This window comes from Sapajus apella, unplaced genomic scaffold (genome assembly GCF_009761245.1).
Source record: "Sapajus apella isolate SASKATOON/1434 unplaced genomic scaffold, GSC_monkey_1.0 scaffold44, whole genome shotgun sequence".
NCBI classification, from domain to species: Eukaryota; Metazoa; Chordata; class Mammalia; order Primates; family Cebidae; genus Sapajus; species Sapajus apella.
The window spans coordinates 17,796,684-17,809,435 of NW_022436984.1; the positions used below are offsets into that span (position 1 = coordinate 17,796,684).

General features: G+C 41.7%; 2 protein-coding genes and 1 non-coding gene across 10 annotated transcripts in view; 1 reads left to right on the forward strand and 2 right to left on the reverse strand.

The window, feature by feature from the left end:
* PREPL (prolyl endopeptidase like) overlaps positions 1-863 on the reverse strand; it is a 49,981-nt gene extending 49,118 nt beyond the window's left edge. For 2 of the 8 annotated variants that reach the window (XM_032239527.1, XM_032239528.1), the window contains exon 1: positions 682-818. The gene's annotated coding sequence lies outside the window, so the exon portion shown is untranslated. Of the gene's footprint in view, positions 1-681 lie in introns of all 8 variants that reach the window. The other 6 variants (XM_032239531.1, XM_032239529.1, XM_032239524.1 and 3 more) reach the window with 5 other exon arrangements.
* Positions 864-1,153: 290 nt separating this feature from the next.
* The window catches only part of CAMKMT (calmodulin-lysine N-methyltransferase), a 403,007-nt gene continuing 391,408 nt past the window's right edge, over positions 1,154-12,752 (forward strand). Inside the window, exons 1-2 of the mRNA XM_032239534.1 lie at positions 1,154-1,456; positions 11,627-11,799. Coding sequence (XP_032095425.1) covers positions 1,301-1,456; positions 11,627-11,799 — 329 coding nt within the window. The 5' untranslated portion in view covers positions 1,154-1,300. The remainder of the gene's footprint in view (positions 1,457-11,626; positions 11,800-12,752) is intronic.
* Positions 8,363-8,439, reverse strand: LOC116524354. The gene has a single exon (XR_004257297.1). It is a non-coding gene; the product is annotated as a small nucleolar RNA SNORD81 (small nucleolar RNA).

The window sequence follows — 12,752 nt, forward strand, 5'->3', positions numbered from 1 at the left end:
ACACCATTTACCTTGCAGGGTTGCTGTTGTAAAAATAAAATGAGAATTTATGTTAAGACCATACAGTGCCTGGCACGTAGTAACCACTCAATAAATGGCAGTTGCTATTATTTACGACAGGAATAATCTAGGTATGTTGCACACTGCTGAACGTGATTATAACGTGATTTTTGTCTTCCACAAAATGCCCCCGGTATCAAAGGTAGAATGCTGGGTCAAATTTACCGTAACTCAGATTCGCTACGACGCCCCCGCCCCCCTTAATCCCTTTCCATGTCGCAGCAAAATAATGGGCGATTGGGCATAGGGGAGCAATAGCCGACACTAGTAAAAAAGGGGGAAAAAAAAAAAGACCCGAATAACAAAGGCCTGCAAAGGCCCTACATCGCCGTGTCTCCACAGCCTTCATCCATCCATCTTTCACCCTAAAGACAGTATGCAAGGCTAGGATGGGGGTGGGGTAGATAAATGGGTGTTCTCGGGAGAACCTATTCGTTTTCCCCGTGCAACTTCTCCATCCCAGGGTTGAGCGATTTGAATGCAACAGGGAGAGGGACCAGGTGACACGCACGCAGTGCTGGGACATGAGTCAAAAAGCAAGGACCTGGAACTGAGGGGTGGGTGGCTGGGTTGGGGGAGGAAGGGGAGAAGGGAAGAGACCAGCACACCCCCCATACATACGCAAATTGAGAGAATGAGTCCGCCTCTGGACACAAACCAGTGAAGGCACGCCGGAGAAACTGAAGCTCTCAGATAAGAGCAGGTCTCAACGGAGGCACGTCCAGCCGAAGTCTGCGGTCCGCAGCCCACAGAACGACAACCTACCCAGAGCCGCCCAGAGCTGGTTTGCAGCACGCCGATCTACGTAACCCCAATCTAGCACGAGCAACAGGCAGATTTAGCCATCTTTGTTGTGGTCACGGATTTTTTTCTTGGCTTCCTGGGTTCTTTAGTCTCCAAAGATAAAAGACTCTTGGCTCTTTGGTAGTTTTCTGAGCTCGAGATGAAGCAGGGAAGGCTAAAACAGTGAGGGACAGCGTTCCAGTAGCTCTGCCACAGCTCTCTCACCCTCTGGCCCGCCCTCACTCAAGATGGCTACCAGCAAAATGGTGCAATGACGTGACAGCGCTGCCCTGGTTGCCAAGGAGACGCGAGTACCGGAAATGCGGAATTCGGGGAGGGCTCGCACGCCTGGGCCGATAGAAGTGGGGGTGGGGTGGGGCGAGCGTCACAGGTCCTGACAGGGAAGAAGTTGGCAGGTCCTGGCAGGGGACGAGCTGTGGCGGGGGCACCTCCGGGTATGGAAGGCTCCAGTGAGATGGAGTCGCGAGTTGCCGACAGTGGGGCCGGCGAGACTGCGCCAGCAGCGGGCGGGGATCCGGCAATTGGCTGCACCGCTCGGGGGCCCGTAGTCTCGGCGTCCCTGGGAGCCGCCCGGTGGAAGCTCCTGCGGCAGGTAAGGGAGAACCCGCTCGCCTCACCTTTGCCTCTGGTCACTTTCTTCGCTGGTACCCGGCGTGCGACCGGTCGCTGCTCTTTCTCCTTGGCAGCTCTGGGAGTTTCTTCTCAGTTTGCCGGGAGCCACCTGCGAAGCGCCCCCTCGCTTCACCTAATCATCCCGCCAAGAGTAGGAGTTTTGTGAGGTTGAGTGGGGAGGGGGACAGCCAAGGCTGAGCTCCTGGGAAACTCAGATCGAAGTAGAAGAACCCCTTCTAGACTTTTATTTGCGTCTGGGGGACTTTTCCCCTTCTCACCTGTGTCTGGTGCGCCCGCCGCTCCCCACTGCTCTTTTCTTCTGTTTTGCCTCCTTCCCTAGCTTTCTTCTAGAGTCGTAACTTCCAGGCTGGTTCTCGTTACACATGTTCGTCTGCACCCTCTTTTGCCCAGCGTGGTTGACTGTGCAGGGACTGAGACACTGCACGCGTTCCCTTGGCTTCTTCCGTCCAGCGGAGCGTGCAAGGAGTGGGAAGAGCTGCCCGCCTCTCTCACCGAGGTCTGAAAGTTGAATGGTTATCTCGTAGTTTGAGGTGATGAGCAAGATGCTCCGCGTCCAAGACGGGCTAGTCAGAGTGTGTTCGTTTGCTGAATGACGGTATCTTCTGGTACTTCAAAGTTCCTGCTGTTACTTACAACTTCACTCATGTGCAAGCTTCACGGAAGTTCTGATTTATGATCACTGACATTCTTTGCAAACTGCTTGAAGTGATGTCTGGTTATTGTTTTTACATCACTTTTATGCCTCTGCCTGAAGTTTTCTGCTGAAAATTTTACTCAGAAGGACTTTTTTTTTTTTTTGAGATGGAGTCTTGTTGTGTTGCCCAGGCTGGAGTGCCATCTCCGCTCACTGCAACCTCCGCCTCCCGGGTCCAAGCGATTCTCCTGCCTCAGCATTTTTATTAGAGACAGGGTTTCTCCATGGTGGCCAGGATGGTTTTGAACTTCTGACCTAGTGATTCACCCGCCTGGGCCTCCCAAAGTGCTGGGATTACAGGTGTGAGCCACCACGTCCGGCCGACATGTTTCCATTTCTGACAGTTGTATTTGGAAGAGTTTCCCAGCTATTGCCACTTTACTTGAGATTGTGCTTTTAGTATTTGGAGGGTTACTTTGTTTGCAGTTGCCTTGAGTCACCTTTTCATACAGTGGTCTTTTAGTGCTGTTATGAAGTAATGTTAGAGTTAAGTAGATCATTAGAGTTAATTAAGATGTATTTGCTGATGCATCGAGAGTCTTTCCAGAGCAGTAATGATCTAGTTTTGCTATTGTTACAAATGATATTACAGGATAAGAAAATGCGGCCGGGCGCGGTGGCTCACGCCTGTAATCCCAACACTTTGGGAGGCCGAGGCGGGCAGATCACGAAGTCAAGAGATCGAGACCATCCTGGCCAACATGGTGAAACTCCGTCTCTACTAAAAATACAAAAATTAGCCGGGAGTGGTGGCGTGCACCTGTGGTCCCAGCTACTCGGGAGACTGAGGCAGAGGTTGCAGTGAGCCGAGATTGTGCCACTGCACTCTAGCCTGAAGACAGAGCAAGACTCCATCTCAAAAAAAAAAAAAAAAAAGGAAAGTAAATGCATGACCTCACAGATCATCATAGGAAGTGTCTGTAATGAAGTAAACATCGGATTTTTTTTTTTTAGTGACCCCTGAGATGGGATCTTGCGTGAGCTGGAGAGAGTGGACTCAACACCTTCCCCTGTCCCTTGTGTTTCTTTTTTGATACAGAGTCTCACTCTGTCGCCCAGGCTAGAGTGCATTGTCATGATTTCGGCTTACTGCAGCCTCTGCCTCCCAGGATTCAGCAATTCTCCCTTATTCAGCCTCCCGAGTAGCTGGGATTATGGGCGCCCGCCACTTCGCCCGGCTAATTTTTGTATTTTTAATAGACACGGAGTTTTGCTGTGTTGGCCATGCTGGTCTCGAACTCCTGACCTCAGGTGATCTACCTGCCTCAGACTCCCAAAATGCTGAGATTACAGGCTTGAGCCACTGCGCCTGCGACGCCTACCTCCCAATCCAGGTAAATGCAGTCCAGGTAAAAGCATCCTCCCACCTCAGCCTCCTGAGTAGTTGGGATTGCAGGGGTATGCCATGATGCCTGGCTTTCAGTGATTCTTAGTATAGCAAAAACTCTAGCACTTAGGTTCATGCTAAATTGCGGTCTAAATGAGAACAGTGACAAGTTTCAGCTGCGGCTGTTATATGAATTCCCCACATGTTTTGACATGAAACTTTTGGTATACATCTGCCTGCTTAGAGTCTTTTTATCTTCTTTACTTGGTGAATGATTGCTCATTCTTCATACTTCAATTTCAAACTACTCTTCTGTGAAGCCACCCCTAATGCCTCTGGGCTAAGTTAGACCCTCAGCCCACTCTCCAGTGAGCTCTTTATATTATTTTATGATTATGTGATCAGGGTCTCTCTTCCTTACTAGAATGGGCATTCTCCCTGGGAAAAGGCGATGCTTTATTAATTTACATCCTCTGCACCTAGCACAGGGCCTGGTTAATTGGTTTTTAGCAGGTGTTGTTAAGTGTCTGTGGGAAGCCTGAGAGTAAGGACAGTCTTGAAGTGGTTAACCTACTCCTTAGTGTATTTTTGTTGAGAAATGCTGAGGATATGATAAAATACATTGCTAAGAAGAACAATGGCAAGGAAAACTTTGCCACCACCCCCGAGTGGAAAACTACTTGGGGCATTCTAAAAGTAGCAAAACAGTATATATCATACACCGGTTAAAACAATTCTTTAAGCATGGCATGTGTGACCCTGCCCCCGTGGCTGCCTCGTGGAGAATGTTTTCTGGTTTGTCCTTGATCAGTGGTAAGCAGGCACCAGCTGCCTACCTAGTTTATCTTGGTTCTATGAGAAAACACGGAACACCTGTTTGTTAACAATCATCTGTTCAGAGAGAATAAAATACTTGGGTCAGAATCTGCTCCAGGCCCTCAGCCTGGAATGCTATCAGCCCCCTGAGGCTCTCAGCTTGGAAGGCTGTTGGCCGTTGGATAGTCCCGCTTTGCTGTTCTATCTGGGTGTCTGCTTCTTAATGCCTTCAGTGCTGCCTGGGTGGGGGCTTCTACGACCAAGCTGGTCTCAGTATATTTTATCAGTTAGCTATTGCTGAGTAACAACCACAACATTACAGTGGCACACAACAGTATTTATTTTGTTGGTGCATCTGGGGGTCACCTGGGAACTGACTGACATAGGCTGTAGTCACCTGGGTATCTCTATGATGCACATGTGGTCCAAATATCTCTAATCTTTGGACTAGTGGGCTCAAGTCTTCATGGTGATAGCAGAGCTATAAGAGCAAGCCCAGCCAGAGAAACACATTTTAAACCGCTGCTCACGTCATGTGTTGACTTCCTATTGACCAAAGTAAGATATTTCGCAAAGGCCAAAGTCAAGGGTCAGGGAAGTACAACTCCTTCCTTGCAGGTGACAAAGAGAACGTGAATCTTTTTCTATTATAATTTAATCGATCACATATATTAAACATTTTTAACTCTTAATAAATGTGTTTCAAATGAATGAACCATTCTTACCTTATATGCATCTAGTACTGGAAAACTATAAGGGATCTAAGTAAGCAGTACTAGGGATGTGTGACTCCTTTTCTCTCTCATGGGACATCTGCAGAACATCTGCTCTGCTTGTTTTTTCCCTTACAATTCTGTCTTTCCATTACCTTGTAGGGCTTCAATGCTGTCTCATGGCCTTTTACTTTATGTTAACTGTTCAGTATTTTCTGTGTTTCGCAATTAACAATTTTGAGAGAAAATCTGGTCGACCTAGTTCATCATTTGGTTCCAGGTTACATGATAAGTTGCCAACATTTGAGTTAAGAGAGTACTTAAATTAGATGAGGTCTGGAAGTTTATGAATCAGTATCAGTAGAAGTTATGGATGTTGTTCTATTTTACTCTTTGTTGAATTTCATTACATGTTGGCAAAGATGGCCACTGGCAACTCCAGGCTTTCATATTCATCCAGCTAGTAATCCAGAAGACATAACTCTTTTCCCCAACATCCAAATCATTTCCTCCTAAGGACTGATATCTGATAGGCCAAGGTTAGACCAATTGCTGTGTCCAGAATGGGGCACTTTGGCTAACCTGGGTCATCAGCCCACCCTGTGGCAGGTGAGGTAATAACCTCACTAGAATTACACAGAGTGAGGGAGGAGCAGTTCCTAAAAGGAAGCCCCACATAGGGCAGATGAAAAAGTAGCAGTGACTGTTAACACACGTATTCACAAACCACCTACTGAATGAAAAATCTTGCCTATAGGTATAATACTTGGCTGAAGAATCGGATTATGGAATATTTCACAGTACAATTTATATTAAAGCAGGATGCTTTTGACTAATTGAAAAAGTTGGTTAAGAGGTGAATTGTAATAATGAAGTTATTTTCTGAGTGTCAAATCTTTCTAGATATTTATAATTCTTCAAATGTTTATAGTTAGCTTCCAATACCTAAATTGATAGTAAATTTTTAAGCAACTTACCTTTATCTTTCTAAAACATTCAACTTGGCTTTTAGGAAAACGACAACTCTCTTTTAGCTGTATGTTATTAGTTTTATAATATTTGATTAATAATAAGTTAAATATTTAATTGAGGAAAATTTAATTTGTTATTTTGAAGAACAAGTGGTATAAAAGGTTTTTGAAGTGGCACAGTTAACTTGCAAGCATGCAACTTGACGCTGGCATCAGATGCATCTAAATCTTGCTCCAGTCCTAGGTCTACCACTTACTGCATCATGCTCTTCACTGATCTACATCAAGTATTTAGATTGTTATAGAATGTATTTTTGTTTCACTTTTATTCTTGACTTTGTTTTATATTCTTACCTTTGCTTTCTCTTTTTCTCATCCACTCTTCATAAATATTATCTTGTGGTATTGTGCATCTTTTTTTAAGCCATCTTAAATCCTTGTGGTAACAGGTGTGATATAAGTCTTCTGTAAGCTCTGGGAATTTGCACAGATTTTTACTTTTCTAGCCTCAGTTTTCTCCTCACTTAATGGGAGCGATACCACATACTTTGGAAGGTGGTTTTGAGGATTTGAGATAATATTTGTAAAATGCTTAGCTTGGAATCGGCCACATCATAGACTCACAATAAATAGTAGCTACTATTATTATTTTTTGAGACAGAGTCTCACTCCATCACCCAGGCTGAAGTGCAATGGTGTGATCTCAGCTCACTGCAACCTCCATTTCCTGGGTTCAAACAATTCTCATGCCTTAGTCTCCCGAGTAGCCGGGACTATAGGTGCATGCCACCATGCCTGGATAATTTTTGTATTTTTCTTTGGTAGGGATGGGGTTTTGTCATGTTGTCCAGGCTGGTCTGGAACTCCTGAGCTCAAGAAATCTGCCCACCTCAGCCTTCCAAAGTGCTGGGATTCCAAATGTCATTATCTACAGCTCTTTATTTCTTGTTCCAATATCCCAGAAAGAAAACCAGGTTAAGCATCCCTAATTCAAAAATTTGAAACCTTAAATGCTCCAGTATCCAAAACTTTTTGAGAACCAATGTGTTGCTACAAATGGAAAATTCCATGCTCGACCTCTTGTGATGAGTTGCAAGTCAAAACTTTGTTTTATGTGTAAAATTATTTTAAAAATTATATAAAATTACCTTCAGGCTGTGTGTATAAGGTATATATAAAAAATAAATGAATTTGATACTTAGACTTGGGTCCCATTCCAAGCTTTTTCTTTCTGTTTTGCAAATATTCCCAAATCCAAACAAATCCAAAGTCTGAACAAATTCAAAATCCAAAACATTTCTGGTTCCAAACATTTTGGATAAGGGATTCTCAATCTATATTGCAATCTCCTCTCTGGCAGATACAAGACTAGCTGCCTATTGTAATCTAGAAGCTTAATGAAGAAAAGGAATATTGATCAGAATGAAGAGCCTCTTATACCACTTTAAGCTAATACTTGATGTTTAAGGTCAGAACTGTTACTCATCTTCTCTAGCAATTTACCTATTAAAATTCCATTGTAGGGAAGTGTAGTTGCCTGGTGATGATAGACACAGTACTTCTGTGTCTAGCCTTACTCCTCTATCCAACTGCTACATCTAGTCTTCATAAGTGCTTCTATATAGTTATGATCAGTTCAGTTAGTTCTGGAGTAAACGTTTCAAGTTAATAAATGAGTCTTTGATTTCCATTGTGTTCAGTTGCATACATTGTTTACCTGATGGGTTTAGGGACCGTAGGACTTGATGTCTTTTTTTCCTTCTTCTGATACTTAATCTTTTGACGTGAACTTATTTGGTATAGCATTGATATTTGATTAAATAGCTCATTGACTTACTTAGGGGAATGAGAAAGTGCCTTGACTAATTCCTTTGCCCCAGATAATTTCATTTGAATTTCATTTAGTTATGGAACATGGGTATTTGAAGGAGGTCTTCTAAAAGTGGTAGATTATCTTGATGGGAGATTTGAGTATTCTCTCAATTCATAAAACTACAAATATTATTGATGGCTTTAAAATAAACTATGAAAGCCCCTTCCAGTATTATACACATAAATGACTTAAATTATTTTTTATCTTAGTGGTTTATGGTGCCATAACCTTGACATCAGAGTAATTTAGACTATAAAAAGGTACTTACTGTTTGGAATTTAACTGGGCAAGATTGAAGATAATTTATAATATCTGCATTTTATTTTATTTTTTGAATTTAATACTTTGTTTTTTTCTTAAGAGTAAGCTCTGTTGAGTAGTTTGTTTTTCTTCCTGTTGACCATAGTTGACAGACAATAAGAAGACTGTATTTTTTTTTCTTTTGTTTTTTTTTTTGCTACATGGGGAATGCAGAATATCAGATCTTTTATTGTCATCAAATAATCAGTGAGAGAGTTCAAGTTGGAGTGAGATCATCATGTATTTTTTTTTTTTTTTTTTAAAAACAGAGTCTTGCTCTGTTGCCCAGGCTGGAGTGCAGTAGTGTGATCTGGCCCAAGCAATTCTTGTGGCTCCTGTGCCTTCCGCCTTCCAGGCTCAAGCAATTCTTGTGCCTTAGCCTCCTAAGAAGCTGGGATTACAGGTGCACGCCATGCACTGCCTAATTTTTGTATTTTTAGTAGAGATGAGGTTTCACCGTGTTGGCCAGGCTGGTTTTGAACTCCTGGCCTTAAGCGATCTACCCAGCTTTGCCTCTGAAAGTGCTGGGATTACAGATGCGAGCCACCCTGCCTGGCCATGACTCTGTTTTTGATTAAGGCTTTTAAACAATTAAATAAAACCTTCAAAGAGAGGCTGCCTTTTCTGATCTTCCATTTAAAAAACTACCCTTCTAAAATTTCTACATAGTATATAAAATTTAAACATTTTTCCTATGAGATATATTCATACTGATACATTTTCTTGCTTGTTTTGACCTCGGTTTGCCCTTATACACATAAGAATTATGCGTCATTGGAATAAGTGTTCCTTTTTAGAAAATAGAAACCACTCTAGCTACTTTAAGCAGAAAGGGGCTTAATGTAGTGAATTAAGTGCTGACAAAATCATTGGAGAAACAGGCTAAGAATGAATCCCAGAACAACAGAGTCCCAGAACAGTATAAAGCTGGAGCTGGCCAGTCAAGAGAAATACTACCTTTACCACAATAAAGAACCTGAAGCTGTCTCCAGGGTCACATCACGTTAGCTGTGATCTCTGATGATCAGAAGCTGTTCCATAACTACAGATTCTAGAAGCATACCTTCTTCTAGATCTGTACCAGCAGAGGTGATGCCACTTGTGCTTCCCTTTCACTCTCCATTAAATTAGAGAGTCAACAGTGGGACCTCTGTTAAAGCTGCTTCAGAAAAACCAAATATTTTTACAACTATTCTAACCAACACAAGTTGGTGAATTATAGTTAACACCATCTTTCCTTCTTTCAAAGCTCATGTTAGTGCGGCTGATGTTTAAACCAAAATCACATCTGAAACTCTGGCTGCTAAGGATTCAGGGATATATAGTTTCTAGCTTTTCAGCTATGTAAAATAGCAAGGTATCGGACCCTTTTCACAAGATGGCGCCGAAAGCGAAGAAGAAAGCTCCTGCTCCCTCCTAAAGCCGAAGCCAAAGCGAAGGCTTTAAAGGCCAAGAAGGCAGTGTTGAAAGGTGTCCAAAAAAAAAAGAAGATCCGCACGTCACCCACCTTCTGGCAGCCCAAGACACTGCGACTCCGGAGGCAGCCCGAATATCCTCGGAAGAGCGCCCCCAGGAGAAACAAACTGGACCACTATGCCATCATCAAGTTTCCGCTGACCACTGAGTCTGCCATGAGGAAGATAGAAGACAACACACTTGTGTTCATTGTGGATGTTAAAGCCAACAAGCACCAGATCAAACAGGCTGTGAAGAAGCTCTATGACATTGATGTGGCCAAGGTCAACACCCTGATTCGGCCTGATGGAGAGAAGAAGGCATATGTTCGACTGGCTCCTGATTACGATGCTTTGGATGTTGCCAACAAAATTGGGATCATCTAAACTGAGTCCAGCTGGCTAATTCTAAATATATGTATATCTTTTCACCATAAAATAAAATAAAATAGAAAGGTATCTTGGAAGCTGGAATTGATAGGTGATGCCTGTTTATAGTCTCTGCAAGCAAAGGTGTTAAAAATTTAGGGTCCATAGTTAGGCAACCTGGATTTTAACTTTGGCTTTACCTCTTACGAGCTGTCTGTCAGGCAAATTGCTTAACTGCCGTGTGTTGTAGTTATTTCACATGATGGGTATCTATCCTATAGTGTTGTTTGAGGTTTTTTTGTTTGTTTGTTTGAGACAGAGTCTTGCTCTGTCGCCTAGGCTGGCATGCAGTGGTGCAACCTCTGCCTTCCACGTTCAAGCAATTCTCCTGCCTCAGCCATCTGAGTAGCTGGGATTACAGGCATGCGCCACCACGCCCAGCTAATTTTCTTGTATTTTTAGTAGACATGGGGTTTCACCATATTGGTCAGGCTCCTGACCTTGTGATCCACCCACCTTGGCCTCCCAGAGTGCTGGGATTATAGATGTGAGCCATCGTACCTGCCTAGCTTCAACAATTTTTAACTCATGAACAACTGTGTTTAATCTCACTTCTCCCCATGTCCCACCACTATTATTTTGAAGCAAATCTCAGATGTCATTTTTTCTTTAAATATTTCATTATGAATTTATAAAAATGACATTAGGAAAAATCACAATACCATGAAATAGCTGATCAGTTTTCAAATTTTCCTCATTTTTTCATAATTTTTCTTTATAATTTGATTATTTTGGAACAGGGTCCAAATAAGATCCAAACATTACTATTAATTTATATTTCCCACACTTAAAAACCTGGCTTTCAGCAATACTGGCAAAATTATTCATTACACTAAAACATATATACCTTGCATGCTCGAAATAATATATCTCCCCATTCCTAGGTAAGCTTTGAAATTCAGCTTTTCCCTCCTTGCTCCATAGGCTGCTACAGGTGCAGCTTGTCTTCTCAGCTCTTTGTTTCAGAATTGACAAATATCCCCAGGAGAAAAAGTGGTTGGAAAAGTCAGAGTAACCTCTCTAGGTTTTCTCCTTTTAAAGATATCAGACTGGGGGCTGGGTGCTGTGGCTCGTACCTGTAATGCCAGCACTTTGGGAGGCCAGGGCTGGAGATCACTTGAGGTCTGGAGTTTGAGTCCAGCCTGGGTAACAAAGGGAGACCCCAACTCTACAAAAAATTTTTAAAAATTAGCCAGATGTGGTGGTGCATGTTTGTAATTCTAACTACTAGGGATCCTGAGGTAGGAGGATCACCTGGACCCAGCTGGGTGACAGGCTGGGTGACAGTGAGGCTGGCTGACAGAGTAAAATCCTGTCTCAAAAAAAAAAAAAAGATGTCATACTTGTAAATCTTCACTATCTTTGCTCTCTGATGCCTTCAAGTATTGTTTTAAAATATTTTGTTCATCTTTTGTAGTTATTTGAGTATTATGTCTGAATTATCTAATCTTTAATTATTGGAAGGGAAAGACCCCTTCCCATTTAAATTTTGAATGTTTTGAACACTTACTGTTTATATTACATGACTGCAATATTTGGTTTTGTTTCAAAGGTTCTGAAACAGAAACACCTGGATGATTGTCTGCGACATGTATCTGTAAGAAGATTTGAATCATTTAATCTATTTTCAGTAACAGAAGCCAAAAAAAGGGAAACTGAAGAGGAGGTTGGTGCATGGGTCCAATATACAAGCATCTTCTATCCTGAATACAGTATCTCCTTAAGGTAACCATTATTCTAGTTAAGATTTGTAAAAACTAGATTTCTCTTGGATAAGAAAGACAATCTAATAAGAATCTCATTATTTATTCTATTGAGTTTCTGGGCAATCTTTATCAGAACTTAGGTTACACAACTTGTTTTAGAAAATTCTGTTGTTTTAACTGGCTCTTGCTGTATTGTCAGACTAAAGAAAAAAATTCTCAGGAATATAGTGGCATTTGAAAATAAGGTGGTTGTAAATCAAAGGGTTCATTTAACATCTGTCATACCATTTGATTATGACAAAAAGCCATGTTTGTTTTGAGGCAAAGAAGGATGAAAGTGAAAACAGAATTTTTCCAAACTATCCTTCAAGTAGTAATCTGAAAAAACAAGCTTTGGTAGTTTTTCCTTTTTTCTTTTTTAATATTACTTTCAGAATCGAAACAATCTTAAGGCTGAAGGAGAAAATTCAGCGGAAAACGCTGATATTGTAAGAAGCATATGGACTGTTCTGACTTTTAAAATCATTAGAAAAGAGATGAGAGTTGCAGACTGAAGTAACAAGATACCATTTTACTGAATTAATTTTCTCTCACAGTTATATTCTAGCATGTTGCAATGTTACTGTAGGTGTTTGATTTTATAAAATCTGCCTTTTCTGACAGGATTTCACATTTTGAAAGGGAGGGAGGAGCACATTTACAGTAACTGTAAGAAGAGCAAAAAACATTTTAAGTGGCAATGTGACTGAATAAGGTTTAGGTGAGGCTAGGAATAATTTTAAGGAAAAAATTTTCACAAAGGGTATCTATTTATAGTATATGTTTCTCGAGCTATTTTAGTTTAGAATATCTAAGCTTTAAAAGAAATCATAATAGTTAAAAATTTGGGAGTTGGATAAAAATTGACTAGGGTGGGCAGAAAAGAACAATTAGAATCTGGTTTTATAATATTACTGAAAATGCTGGCTGGTC